Source organism: Montipora foliosa, unplaced genomic scaffold, assembly GCF_036669935.1.
Source record: "Montipora foliosa isolate CH-2021 unplaced genomic scaffold, ASM3666993v2 scaffold_390, whole genome shotgun sequence".
In the NCBI taxonomy this organism is placed as follows: domain Eukaryota; kingdom Metazoa; phylum Cnidaria; class Anthozoa; order Scleractinia; family Acroporidae; genus Montipora; species Montipora foliosa.
This window is the reverse complement of record NW_027179690.1, coordinates 410001-422500: the sequence shown is the minus strand read 5'-3', so window position 1 is coordinate 422500 and position 12500 is coordinate 410001. Positions and strand designations below refer to the sequence as shown.

General features: G+C 41.4%; 1 protein-coding gene across 6 annotated transcripts in view; it reads left to right on the top strand.

Moving 5' to 3' along the window:
* Positions 1–12500, top strand: part of LOC137987829 (plexin-A1-like) — a 116845-nt gene that overhangs the window by 78056 nt on the left and 26289 nt on the right. For all 6 annotated transcript variants that reach the window (XM_068833908.1, XM_068833904.1, XM_068833906.1 and 3 more), the window contains exons 22-24: positions 491–535; positions 611–675; positions 9082–9157. In XM_068833908.1, the coding sequence (XP_068690009.1) occupies positions 491–535; positions 611–675; positions 9082–9157 (186 nt within the window). The remainder of the gene's footprint in view (positions 1–490; positions 536–610; positions 676–9081; positions 9158–12500) is intronic.

Below are 12500 nucleotides of genomic sequence, written 5' to 3'. Positions count from 1 at the left end.
TTAGACCGGCATCTTCCCATGTAATCATCAGTTGCAAAATGTTCTCATCATGACCTAGGATGCTGTCCCGGCAACCACGTTCATACATACATACATCTTTATTTCACAATGCAGGTTAAATGTGAATTGGCAAGACCGAAGTCTTGTTAGCTGCAAGCGTCTCTCTTAATTCCTTACAACTTATCTTAATAAGACACTGATAACGTTAACTAAGTTTTAGTGGTGAGCCCACGAAGATAGTTTCGGTCATTTTTGAAAGAAAAAGATCTGCCCATTTTGTTATTTGTAGGGTTCGTCCGTTTCCATCATCTCGTCCTTTGGTTTCTGACACTTATGTGCACTGATATGGTAAAGAAAATTAGTCAAAAGTTTTTCCTTTCCATTGATTTGACGGATGTTTGTCTTTTTCGTCTCAAGAATAACGTTGAAGAGCCTGACGCTTGCCTTTGATATTCGGCAAAGAGTGACCTGAATTACTTTCTTTTCATAGCTGTTCATGGATTCGTTCTCTGTCTCCGAACAAGTTCTCGGCAAGGTAAAATACCCATTACATTTAGAGCGCATGTTGAGGGATCAGGAAGTTTTGATCACTTATTCTTTGTTTTCGCAGGATTCACCGTCGAATAAACTTCTTTATGCAAGGGAAATACCAGGATATCGTCAAGAAGTTGAAAGGTCAGTCAACAACTTAGTGTGTTGAAAATGCTTTGGAATGTACTTATTGTATAGCCTGACTATCAGGCTTTTCGTAGAAGGGGAGGGAGAGGCAAAGTCTTTCAATTGTGCCTTCTGCGATACGCGTCTCCAAAAACTAGCCACCTACCTATCAAGTGTGTCAACTGCCATATGTCAAAGAGCACTCGGCGCGAATGTTGTAAATAAACTCAGTTTACACCGGAGTGGGCAAGGTGTGCATAGTTTGACGTGAAAGCCTACTCACAAAATCCGACAGTTGTGCGGTTACGGTGCCGTTGTTCTGTGAGATTACAAACAGAGTTTTCGGGTGCTTTCAATGGAAAGGCAGTCATACTTGCAAAATTATTAGACACTATAGGAATTGTCCTTGTATCGTGTGTAAGAAGTGCGCGAGAAAGAGTGTTAATTCAGGCTTTTGACCGAGTTACAACAAGTTTTTACGGCTTTTTCCGTTGGAGAAATATCAGAGGAAGTTTCAAGTGCTTCCCTACCATGTACTGAGAGAGATGCGCATCGAATTTTAGAACATCGTCATCGATCTCCGACTAGAATATCCTGCGAGTCTCTTTCCATCTTCCTAGATAAGCCGGGCAGAGGAAAGAAGACTCTGCCGGCCGCCTCGACTTTCTTTGATTTGCCGCTCATCCAAAGAAATGGATGAGTCAGTCCAGTTTCGACTTGTCAAACCTGTTTTTTTATATTTTTGCACATGATCAATCGCCACGCGTCATCAATATTTTTTGGACTTTAAAACAGCGTGGCAACTTTTAACTGTCTAAATTCTCATGAGTATTTCCTATGTTGGTTACAGAAACCTATGATTTTGCAGCGAAAAATAAAATGGCGATTTAAAAGTATGAACTTCTTTGAAATTTCACGGAAATGATTCCTTGGTTGTCGTGTGTTTGCCAGAGTTGTTCGAACATATGCGGACTGTTTGTTTTGGTTTTGTGGTTACTGGTCACGCGTGACTGATGCCGAATACATTTGAATTTTTAACGCACGCTCAATACACCTTATTCCAAAATGGCCGCCATTTAAATATTCTTTTGTTTTTATTTTTAGCCCTTGATGCCTCGTTCTTAAGCTTAAAATTCAAAATAATATTTTATCTTGAACGAGGCAACAAGGTACAATTTGTATGCGCATAAATCAGCGGCCATTTTGGAATAAGGTGTATGATGATGATGATGATGATGATGACTTTAATAATTACTCCTTGCCAGGCTTTTCAGTAACTATTTACAATATGAATACTAATACTAATATCAGTCCAAAAACAATAAAATATACTAATATCTACATATCTACGAATTAGCGCCTAATCGTCTACAAATTGTCTCTTTCATTAAGCATGCTGGTTTTCAGAGAACACTTGAAGGCCTTGACTGAGGTGGAAGATTGTAAACCTTCGTCAAAGGAGTTCCATAGAGAAACTGCTCTATAGGCAAATGTGCGTTGACCACTAAAGGTCCTGTATAAAGGGATATGAAGCTTATTGTTATTACGGGTTGAGCGATCATGAACGGATGATCGTTTTTTAAATTTCGTACAGAAATAGTCAGGCGCTAAATTATTTGCACATTTATATGCCATAACAGTCTCTTAATGGGAGCATCCCATCTACTGACAGCCAGGTAAGTTGTCGGAGCAAGGGTGTCACGTGGTCATATTTCTGTGAACCAGAAATGATTTTACAAGCAAAGTTCTGGATAAGCTGCATCTTTTTTATGTTATTATTGGATGTGTTAGACCAAACTGACGAACAATAACACATTTTACTGAATAAAAGAGATGAAATAATAAGCATTAAAATGTCCTTGTCAAAACTTTTCTTAACTCGATTAATCTGGACTAGCTTTGACAAGCACGAAGAGACTAACTGAGAAATGTGGCTGTCAGGTCAGATGAGAGTCGATAATTACGCCCAGGTCTCTTGCTGAGTCGACAGGTGTGAGAGTCTTTCCCGTGAACGATACGGAGAAATCAACAGAGTGACAACTCATCAGTTGTCTGGTGCCAATCAACATAAACTTCGTTTTATCAGGGTTGATGAGCAATTGGTTTTTGCAGCACCAGGTGGGACCTTTGTGTAAATCCTCCTCAAGCTTGATCTTGGCATCATTAAAATCAGTTACAGGGAAGGATAACAAGATTTTGGAAACATCGACGTATGACTCAAGGTGACAAAACTGAGGTGCGCCCGGCAGATCATTCAAGTAAATGCAGAAGAGAAGTGGTGAAAGTATTGCATCCTGAGGAACTCCGTGTGTAATAGGCTAGTTTCGAATTGTGCAGCAACAAACGAACAGAATCGAGGTTCAGGGGAATAATTTGCATTTTCCTTTGTTCTGATGGATCTGACAAAACGGAGTTAATGAGCACTGACTGCTTCCGACCAGTCCGGTAGCTCTGAAACCAACTGACCGTAGCAGATGAAACACCGACGACAGAGAGTTTCAGAACTAAACGTTGATGACTTATGCTATCAAAAGCCTTTGACAGATCGAGTAGAATTAACGCGCTAAGTTTCTTCTTATCCATTGCCTCTAAGATGAGATCGGTGTTGTAAATGTTCAAGGTCTCAGTTGAATGGAGTGACTTATTACCCCTTTGATGGGAAGAAAGACGATTGTGAGACAAGCGCTAAATTGTTCTAGAGCGATCTTCTCGCAAACTTTGGACGCGAAGTTAAGCAGTGATAATGGCCGGTTCTTAGATGGTTCTTCATGGTCTCCTTCCTTAAGGAGGGGAATGACTTCGGCTGCTTTCCAGTCAGACGGAAAAGTGGTTGTACGGAAGGAACAGTTGATAATCTCTGTGATGGGACCAAGTATCACTTGAAGGGAGTCTCTAAACACTTTAGCTTTGATTTTGTCAGGGCCGGGGGCTTTGTTCGGTGGTAGTGATAGGATGACACGTCAAACAACCTCGCAGCTCACGGGGATAAACTAAAACAATCCGCAGAGGACAACGCAGGAGATGGAGAAGGAGTTTAAATAGGTAAAATTATTGTCTCTTGCCAGCTGGGCAACTGCGTCAGCAGTGCGGCTTCCGACAGATGAAAAATACGAGTTGAAATCGTTTGCGACAGTCTTAAGATCCTTGGAATAAACATGTTTTTCTTGAAATTTCGATGGAACGATATTGTTGATCACTTTCCACAGAGACCTCAGTTACTCTTGTTACTTAGAACCTCTTGATATGTGTGTTTCCTTTCGGCGTCGATGAGGGCACGTTTGACGTTTTTACGAGAATCCTTGTATTCTGCCCAATCGGTTTCACTACTTGTTTGAAAGAAGCGACGATAGAGGCGTCTCTAGTTTTCATGAGTTCTTTAATATCGCTGGAGATAAATGGACAGGGGCGGTTACGGATCTTGAATGTCTTCACCGGAGCGTGAACATCGAGTACTTGACGAAAGACATTATCGAAAATAGCAAGGTTGTTGTTTACATCAGAGCCAGCAAATAATGGGAGCAGGGAATCCGAACGCGAGGCTAAATCGGTTATAAATAGATCAGGATCGTAGTTTTTGTAACTGCGTACTGAAATGAACTGTGGAGAAAGCTTGGGAGATTTTAGCTTTAGCTCAACAAAAGCAGGGAGATGGTCACTAATTGGATTGTTGATAGTCCCGCATTTAAGGACGGATGAGGCATCAGAGACCAGAATAATATCAAGCAATGACTCAGTAGTAGCCGTGATTCTGGTGGGTTTCTTAATTAGCTGTTGTAAATTCATCTCACATACGAAACCATTAAGTGCTACATACTCACGACAAGTACTGTCGAGTCCGTTGCAATTTTGATCACCGAGGTTGATAATAGGTTTGTTCATTGTCAGGGCTTGAATGTAGACTGGTTTCAATGTGTCTTCAAAGAAACTTAACGGTGTGTCATCAGGACGATATGCTACACAGAGCACAATTGCCTTGGACTTTTTGACCTGAACACTTAGCCAGAGCTGATGAAAATTGCGATCGGAAATGAAAGAAAAGTCCTTCAGAACCTTTGACTTAAGTTCGCTGCAAACGTAGACACAAACACCACCCCCTCCTTTATGTAGACGATCTAATCGAAATAGCTTGTAGCCGTCCAGTTTTATTTCAGCGGACGTGATGGAGGTGTTCAGCCAAGTTTCAGAGACTGTTATGATGTCAAAATTTTCGCGATTATTCAGTTCTCTGAGCTGAGAGGTGGGAGATGTTACGAAGTGCACGGATGTTTAAATGAAGGATTCTAAGTCCTGATGCGACGCCTGGAGTAAGTCGTTCAATGATAGAATCCTCTGAGGAAACACCGAGCTCAGTTGGGTATTCTTTGTCGACATTCGTGCCCTTCAGTGAGCGTAGATTGTGCAAATTTACCCTTAGATTGGTGTTTTGTTTTTGTCTTCGCTTGGAAATGGTTGGGATTCTAGCGTCTTCCCTGAAAGCTGTCTTGCGCCGGCTTTGCCTCTGTACTTTAAAATATTTAGGTCTTTCAAGTGATGTAATAAAACGGGAGATAACCACTTTGTTGAGTAGCAGTTTGGTCGAATGCTTAAAAGTTGTTCACGCGAGTAATGTGGTTTTGTCGTGCTCTCCATGAAGAGAGTACAGCATGGTTTCGCACACGAACCAACCATATCTGAGTCAGAAGCTGGCCCAGGGTTGACCTGAACATCCATGTAAATTGTAAGGTCAAAATACTCTTCTTTTCCAGGCAAATGTAAGCTGTTGTTTCCATGTTTTGACATCTTGACCGCAGCGTAGCTGAACCGTGTAATATTCCTTCCATGAGAGCTTCCCTTGATCAAACAAATTCTCTGATTCCAGTACCCAGAGGTCGTGTAAGGCTCTACTTTGCTTGTAGAATCACGAAAGAAACCTTTACCCGCCTTGTGGTGGCAATTAAAGGCGTTGACGGTGTTAGAATCGATGATGAAAAGGATAAAACTGAAGGAAATTAAAAAAGCAGCCATTATGCGCTATGACACGTGCATGACTAGTCATTACTAGTGTATACGAAATTTCGAGGCGGCCGGCAGAGTCTTCTTTCCTCTTCCCAACTTATCTAGCAAGATCGAAAGATTCTGCTCGCAGGGTACGACTGGAATTACTCCAACGGCTAAGCGTCAAAAGGACAGCGACAGTACTGCTTCGTGTCCGGCAGAACTCAAGGATTAAAGCCCCGACCCTCATCGAAAAGGACTTTGTTTGGTGAAAACTCTATTGACGAATAGTCGGTCGTCAATGAAGAAATAAGCCATCTTGTGAACATTTCTCCCGAACGTTTTTCAACACCAGTCGAAAAGGTGCGAATGTCTAAAAGTAAATAATTTCGGAAATAGCTTAAAGGTTCTGAGACACGAGGGGTCATGTTGCAGGGCCATGTTGCACCGACATGCTTCAGCGATAAAAAAAAAAAAACTTGTGTAGTGCACACTGAAGCGACATGTAGCGGGGACGTGTAGCACGGACGAAATCACAACATGTGCACACACATGAAAATGTTGCGGGTACATGTCCCCTCGTGTGAGCTGATGCTTTTATAATGGTGCAACAAGAAATTTTGGGGTGATTTTGTTCCCGCGACGTATCCCTTGAAGTTGAACTATATGGTACACGTCTCGCGGACAAAATCACCCCAAAATTGGTGTTGCACAATTAAAAACTTATCACCTCACACGAGGGGACACTTCCTGCCAACATATCCCTGGGACATATACCCGCAACATCTTCGATCCATGTGTGTGTGCACATGTTTGATTTTGTTCCTGCTACATGTCCCCGCTACACTTCCTTGCTACATGTCGCCTCAGTGTTCACTACGCAAGTTTTTTGTCGCTGCGGCATGTCCCTGCAATATGACCCCTCGTGTCTCACAGAGCACAACACAATGTCCTCAGCCAGGACGCGAACCCGGACCACGCGATCCGTAGCCTGTTCCAGGCTCTCAGATAGTCGAGAAAACGAAAAGAACTGCGTGTGAAAAGCGAGTGGGGGCTTGGGTCGAGGCGAGGCGGGAGAGCCTGTAAGCATCTCTTTAAATTCTTCATTCCGCCCACTTTGCAAATAACCTTTCGCATGTCAAAATGTCAATGTCAAAGTGTTGAAAAAGGGCGGCATTGTGTGGTCCCACGCGAGTTCAAGCGCGATTCTTTCATTGTTGTTCAAAGGTGATGCGTTAATTCTCGCTTGTGCGAGTACGTTAACCAGAATTTAAGGCACTTTTAGGAAAATAACTTTACAAGCGAACGAAGGCATTGTCAAAGCAAACGGGAAACGAGTGTCAAGGAAATCACCGACGGGAGATTTGGAAAATTCGACCAAAAGACACGACCAGTTCGAAAGCTGCGAGTTCCCGACGCTCTGTTGACTTTTCCAAGGAAAACAGAAACCCGACCATTGAAGTTTCTGGCCTAGATGATAAGATGGTCCCATCAATAAACTTCAGCTCTGATGCATCAGGACAACCGATAATGAATGTGAAAGATTGATATTTCATGTGGATGGCTTCGATTGCATTTGCAGTATACAGACACGTAGCCATCACTTTCGCTTCCTGAAAATCGCTTGATCTTTTAAAGCTTTAAGACATACAACGGAAATACTAGCCTGTTTTCGGCAAATTTTTTTGGTTTTTTCTTTTTGCTCTCATTTTTTCGAAGGCGATGAAGGCAGAAATTTAATTGACCCTAGCTGGTGAATTCGAATACGCTGCCAAGTATTTGCATAAGAAAGAATAACAAAAAATATCGTTCGTCAGAGCGCCGTTGAATGCTAACAATTGTGGCGTGCAGGGGACATAATATTTGTGTCAAATGCGAACTATATATCGTACCCGGTGATGCTATATTGTAAGCGGTGTGGAGAGATGTCGTATCACAACATTGAAGCGCTTTCGCAACACGCGGCAGTAACTGAAAATTTATGCTTTTACCAAAACCAGTTGGAAGCATTGCAAACGGATCGTTTTTTCGACTTATTAAAGTTGAACAGACACAACTTTTGCTCGAATCTGAGGGCTTGTACGTTTGGGAATACTTTAAGACACTCGGCGACAGAGTTGACCTCTTTCTTTCGTGCTCCGCGCGTGAATCAAAATGATGACGAAAGTGTTGATGTAAACTGTCAAAATTGACCAATCAGAGGGTATACCAGGAGCTGGTATACCGGAATGAAGAATTTAAAGAGATGCTTACAGGCTCTCCCGCCTCGCCTCGACCCAAGCCCCCACTCGCTTTTCACACGCAGTTCTTTTCGTTTTCTCGACTATCTGAGAGCCTGGAACAGGCTACGCGATCCGGAGTCGAGCGCACTAACCATGAGGCCACCGCGCCTCTTCAAAATTGGTACTGACGAAAAATGCCATGGGTAACCCTGCGATGGACTGGCATCCCATCCAGGGGGTAGTCGAAATACTCCAAGTCGATTCATGCTACTGAAACCGGATTAAGCTCCGGCCTAATGAGCCACTTGGGTCATAAGCAGACTTTACCTTTTTATCTTTTTTAATTTTGTTTTTCAAGGTTTAGTTCCTCTAATGTTAATCTTTGCCGAATATCAGCATTTAACAGCATTTGGGAGTAGAGAAATAAACTCCTTGGTTACATTTTTAATCTGGGATTAGCGTTAATTGGCTTTTGAACAACCGAGCTCTCGATGTTGGTTTGCAGGGATGGCGCAGTGGTGAGAGCACTCGCCTCCTACCAATGTGGCCCAGGTTCGATTCCCGGACCCAACGCCATAAGAGGATTGAGTTTTTGTTGGTTCTCTTCTCTGCTTCGAGGGTTTTTCTCCGGGTTTTCCGGTTTTCCCTCCTCAGCAAAAACCAGCATACCGCTGATTCCAGTTGGCTGTGCTCAAAGGTCACACATGGACCGTATAGCGGCTGCCAGAGGCGCCATTGTATGCTTTCGGTTCGACCTTGTTGAGCTGCATCGTTGCTGTACTTTGCGACGGCGATTAGCAACAGCAATTATTGTTGTTGTTGTTGTTGTTATTATTATCATCATTATCATCATTATTATTATTATTATTATTATTATTATTATTATTATATTAAGGTATCAATGGAAAATTATCTTTCTGTAATAAGTTGTCGTTTTTCACTTTCGCTCAGTACAATCGGGTTCAGTTAAGATTCTAGGTCAATTGTCTATTCTTTGCTTCCTCCAAATCAACAAAACCTTCCAAACAACCTAATCGTCCTAAACTCAAATTACGTAAATGTCGAGGAGTCTTTCTAACAATTTCCCTTCATTCGCTATTCGTTATTAAAGGTTCTACTAGAGTTTAAATCAGTTTCGTTTGTACTATTTTAGTCCAATCAGGATGCCTCTTGTCGATAGAGATATGTTTAATGTAATCATTCACCGACGTTATTGTAATTTAACCAGGTTTTACGCCGATATACAAGCGTCACCTGCTCCCACACCTGAAGAATTATCGAGGTTTTTTACTGATTTGTCGACGGTATGTATCTGTTTCAGCGATTATCACGTTTGACGAAATTGAAAACACATATCAGATATCAAAGTGTGTATATTATTAAGGACTCCTTTACATTATGCAACTACAGAGTAACAACTTGGTCTGAATATCAATCAGATTACAACTTGTATTTGGTATTACAAACACTAACAAGAGGCTACAAGTAGCCTATACTCGGGCCTGCAAAAGTACAGTCGTGTATCGTTAATTTAGCACTAAAGAAAAGAAAAGAGAAAAGTCTGTCCTTCTTACATCGGCCTTACATTGCGATTCTCATGATGTTCGACTGTGTATGTAGTGAATACCCGGACCCAGATTATCTTCATTACAGGTGGTGACAATGACCACTGGACCATGGAAACGAGGTAAAAATAGTGTATTTATCCCAAAGTGGCTAAGCACATTCTTTTTTACTGATCGATGGGTATTCTTGCTCAGTGTTTGAGAAAGGAAACGCTAGTTGAACGGTTTAAGATGAAAAGAAGTGACTCATCGAAACATCTTTTGCAGAAAGAAATGAAAGAGAAACGAAGTTTAGATGTGAAAACATCTTTCCAAGATGACCAAACTTTCGTGCAGTGCTGCACGTAAAAAACACTTTGTCACGTGCGCGACACGTGAAGATCCCCACTATATCAACTCTTAAAAATACTTTCAGAAGTACACAAGTTCCTTGAGGATTGCCATGCCAAATGAATCCATACCACGAGAATATAAATACTCACAGTAATCTGCACCCAATTGTCAAAATAAATATGTTATTTGCCAGCTGGGAGGTCCGTATTGGGAAAAACTGTGACCGAGGCCTTGAAATTGCTGGCCGAGGCCGCAGGTCGAGGGAAGCTTTTTCAAGACCGATGTCACAGTTTTTTGCTATACGGACCGACCCTTTGCTGGTAAATAACTTTTTTTTTCTTCTCTCTCCCATCCTCTCTTAAAATCAGTTGTTTTAATTGTTGACTCGCATCGCGCTTGATAGCGAATGCAGTATTAAAGCGACTTACAAACTGAACGTTTCAAAGGGAAATATTTTTTATTTGAATTATATTTCCAAACCTCTTGTCTAATGAAAAATAACCTCTGCATGTAAACGGAGTCGGTGTCTAAAAAATAGTGTTTCGTTTCCGGAATGGTAAGGGCAGGAGAAAAGATAGAATACTTCAGTGTGGGTCACTTGGCCTGTCATTATTTCGCTTATTGTATTGAAACTCTCGAGAAATAAAGATAGAAATGTGAACGCAAACTCTCTGAACGGAGAGAAGCCTGTCACGGAATATCAACCATTAATGTCGCTGTTCCTTGGTATCAACATGCATAATTAGCTTTTAAACACGTAACGCAAGGCGCAATGGAACGAGACAACAGATGTATTGGCGTTTTTTTGAGGGAAACACTGCCTTGCTGCTGGTTAGCCTATGCGACTTCCAGATTGCGTGACATAGAACAATCTCATTTATCTCCCCAGCACTACGAGCTGAGTGGTAAACAGGAAGTGCTGGATCGGACAAGAGTATTGGTTAGTAAGCAATGTACAAAGGCAACGAGCCAACAAGCTTGGGGGAAGTCGCTGCGCAGACTTAACCACACCACACACGAGCGACCCAATTTTAATGACGGCAAAGCGATAAATCCAACCCATCTCCAAAGGGAGAGAGGGAGGGAGAAAACTTTGACAAATTGCAAACAGCTAGTTGATTTACTATAGAAGACAAACTGCCAAGTGAATCTTGGACGACTAACTGAGGCTTTCTTATCTAGACCCTGTCTATTAAAGTAGCCGGTTGGACAGTTTCTACTATGTAGCAGGTAAGCATTACACGTGCTCTTTAGCAGTAATGAATGAAGCTTTAACAGATTTGGCCAATGCAGGTGTACGTTACAATCTGAGATCTAGGAACAGAGTCTTAATGTCCTCGTTTTATTACAACAAAACCGTTGATTGTAAGACCTTGAACGGCCGACTACAAAGAACGCGAAGATAACTATCGCGACATGAATAGCCCTTTTAGTACGGTCACGTTCCATTAACCGTATTTTACTGATAGGGCAGTAAAATCTCATTTAAAGAGAAGAACGGATACTTGTTTATGTGCAAAATACATCGAAGCATAAAGTCTACAAGTACCTATTTTACCTTCAAATACTTACCCCTGCATAACATCTCAAATTCCGTTTTCCGTGAATCTTCTCAGGATTACATGTGTTACATACGAACCATGGAAATTACTAGCTTTACAATCACTGGTACCTCGTTAATCCAATTTATTACTAAGACTTGTTTGCATTACTAATTAACACGAAAAGGGGTAACTTGGGAATTTTTCCAATATACCCTTTAATCTAACCCAAAATCATTCAGATCATATCCAAAACGTCCTATGCATGATCCATTTCCTTCGCTTTTGGGTTTGTCAGCATTATGATTTGCAATATTTCAGGTTTACGTGTTCACAAGTTTGTTTTTGTATCTCGAAGATGTTTAGATTTCCAATTACAAACTCTGTTTTGATTGGTCACTCTACCTCACTGTGTAAATAGTTCACCCCTCTGAGAAAACAAAACAACAACATTCTTTTACAAATCGTACCGGGTATTCCTGATTTCTGTATTAAATTTAACTTTTATTTTCCAAATGGTCGGGATAGCACAAGTGTTGCTAATATATTTAAAAATACAAACACACTTTTAAGTTTACGGAACATGCTTCGATGTTTCAAACATCATTTTGCATTTACCTGTTCATCCACGCCTTTGGAAAAGTGTTACATACCACGTGCTTACATTTAAACGCATACCTGAGGTAGCTCCTATAGTTGTGTTTACGAGCAAGTGATAAGCTAGACCACTACAAGAAACAAAACTGTTTAACAATAAAAAACAAAAAAATGCAATACACAGAAAACTTATCTCCGCAGTCAATGGTACACTGAGCGGGAGGCTGTTTGTTCGCAGTGAAAATGGTAAAGCGTGAGGCCATTTGTTCGCTGTGCCAATGTTTTTACTCTGTCTTCAGAAGATTCCAATTTGGCATCCATTTGTTTGTGGAGTTATTTTCTTTGTCGCTGTCATCTTCAAAGTAGTTCTAAATAAGGTACCCGCTGCTCATTAAAGAAATTGTATTTTGACTCGTATCACTTTCAATAGTTGCGTCCATTTCAGTTACATTCGAGTATATTCTTGTTTCATTCAGTTCGCGGAACGACTTGTTTCGAAGCTGACGCTAGACATCTTTTAGTGTGGGTCTACCGCGAAAAGCCTATGCCTTTCTTTGTATGTGTTTTGAGCGCCCCAAGAAGAAATCGATTAAGCCAACGCAACCTCGATC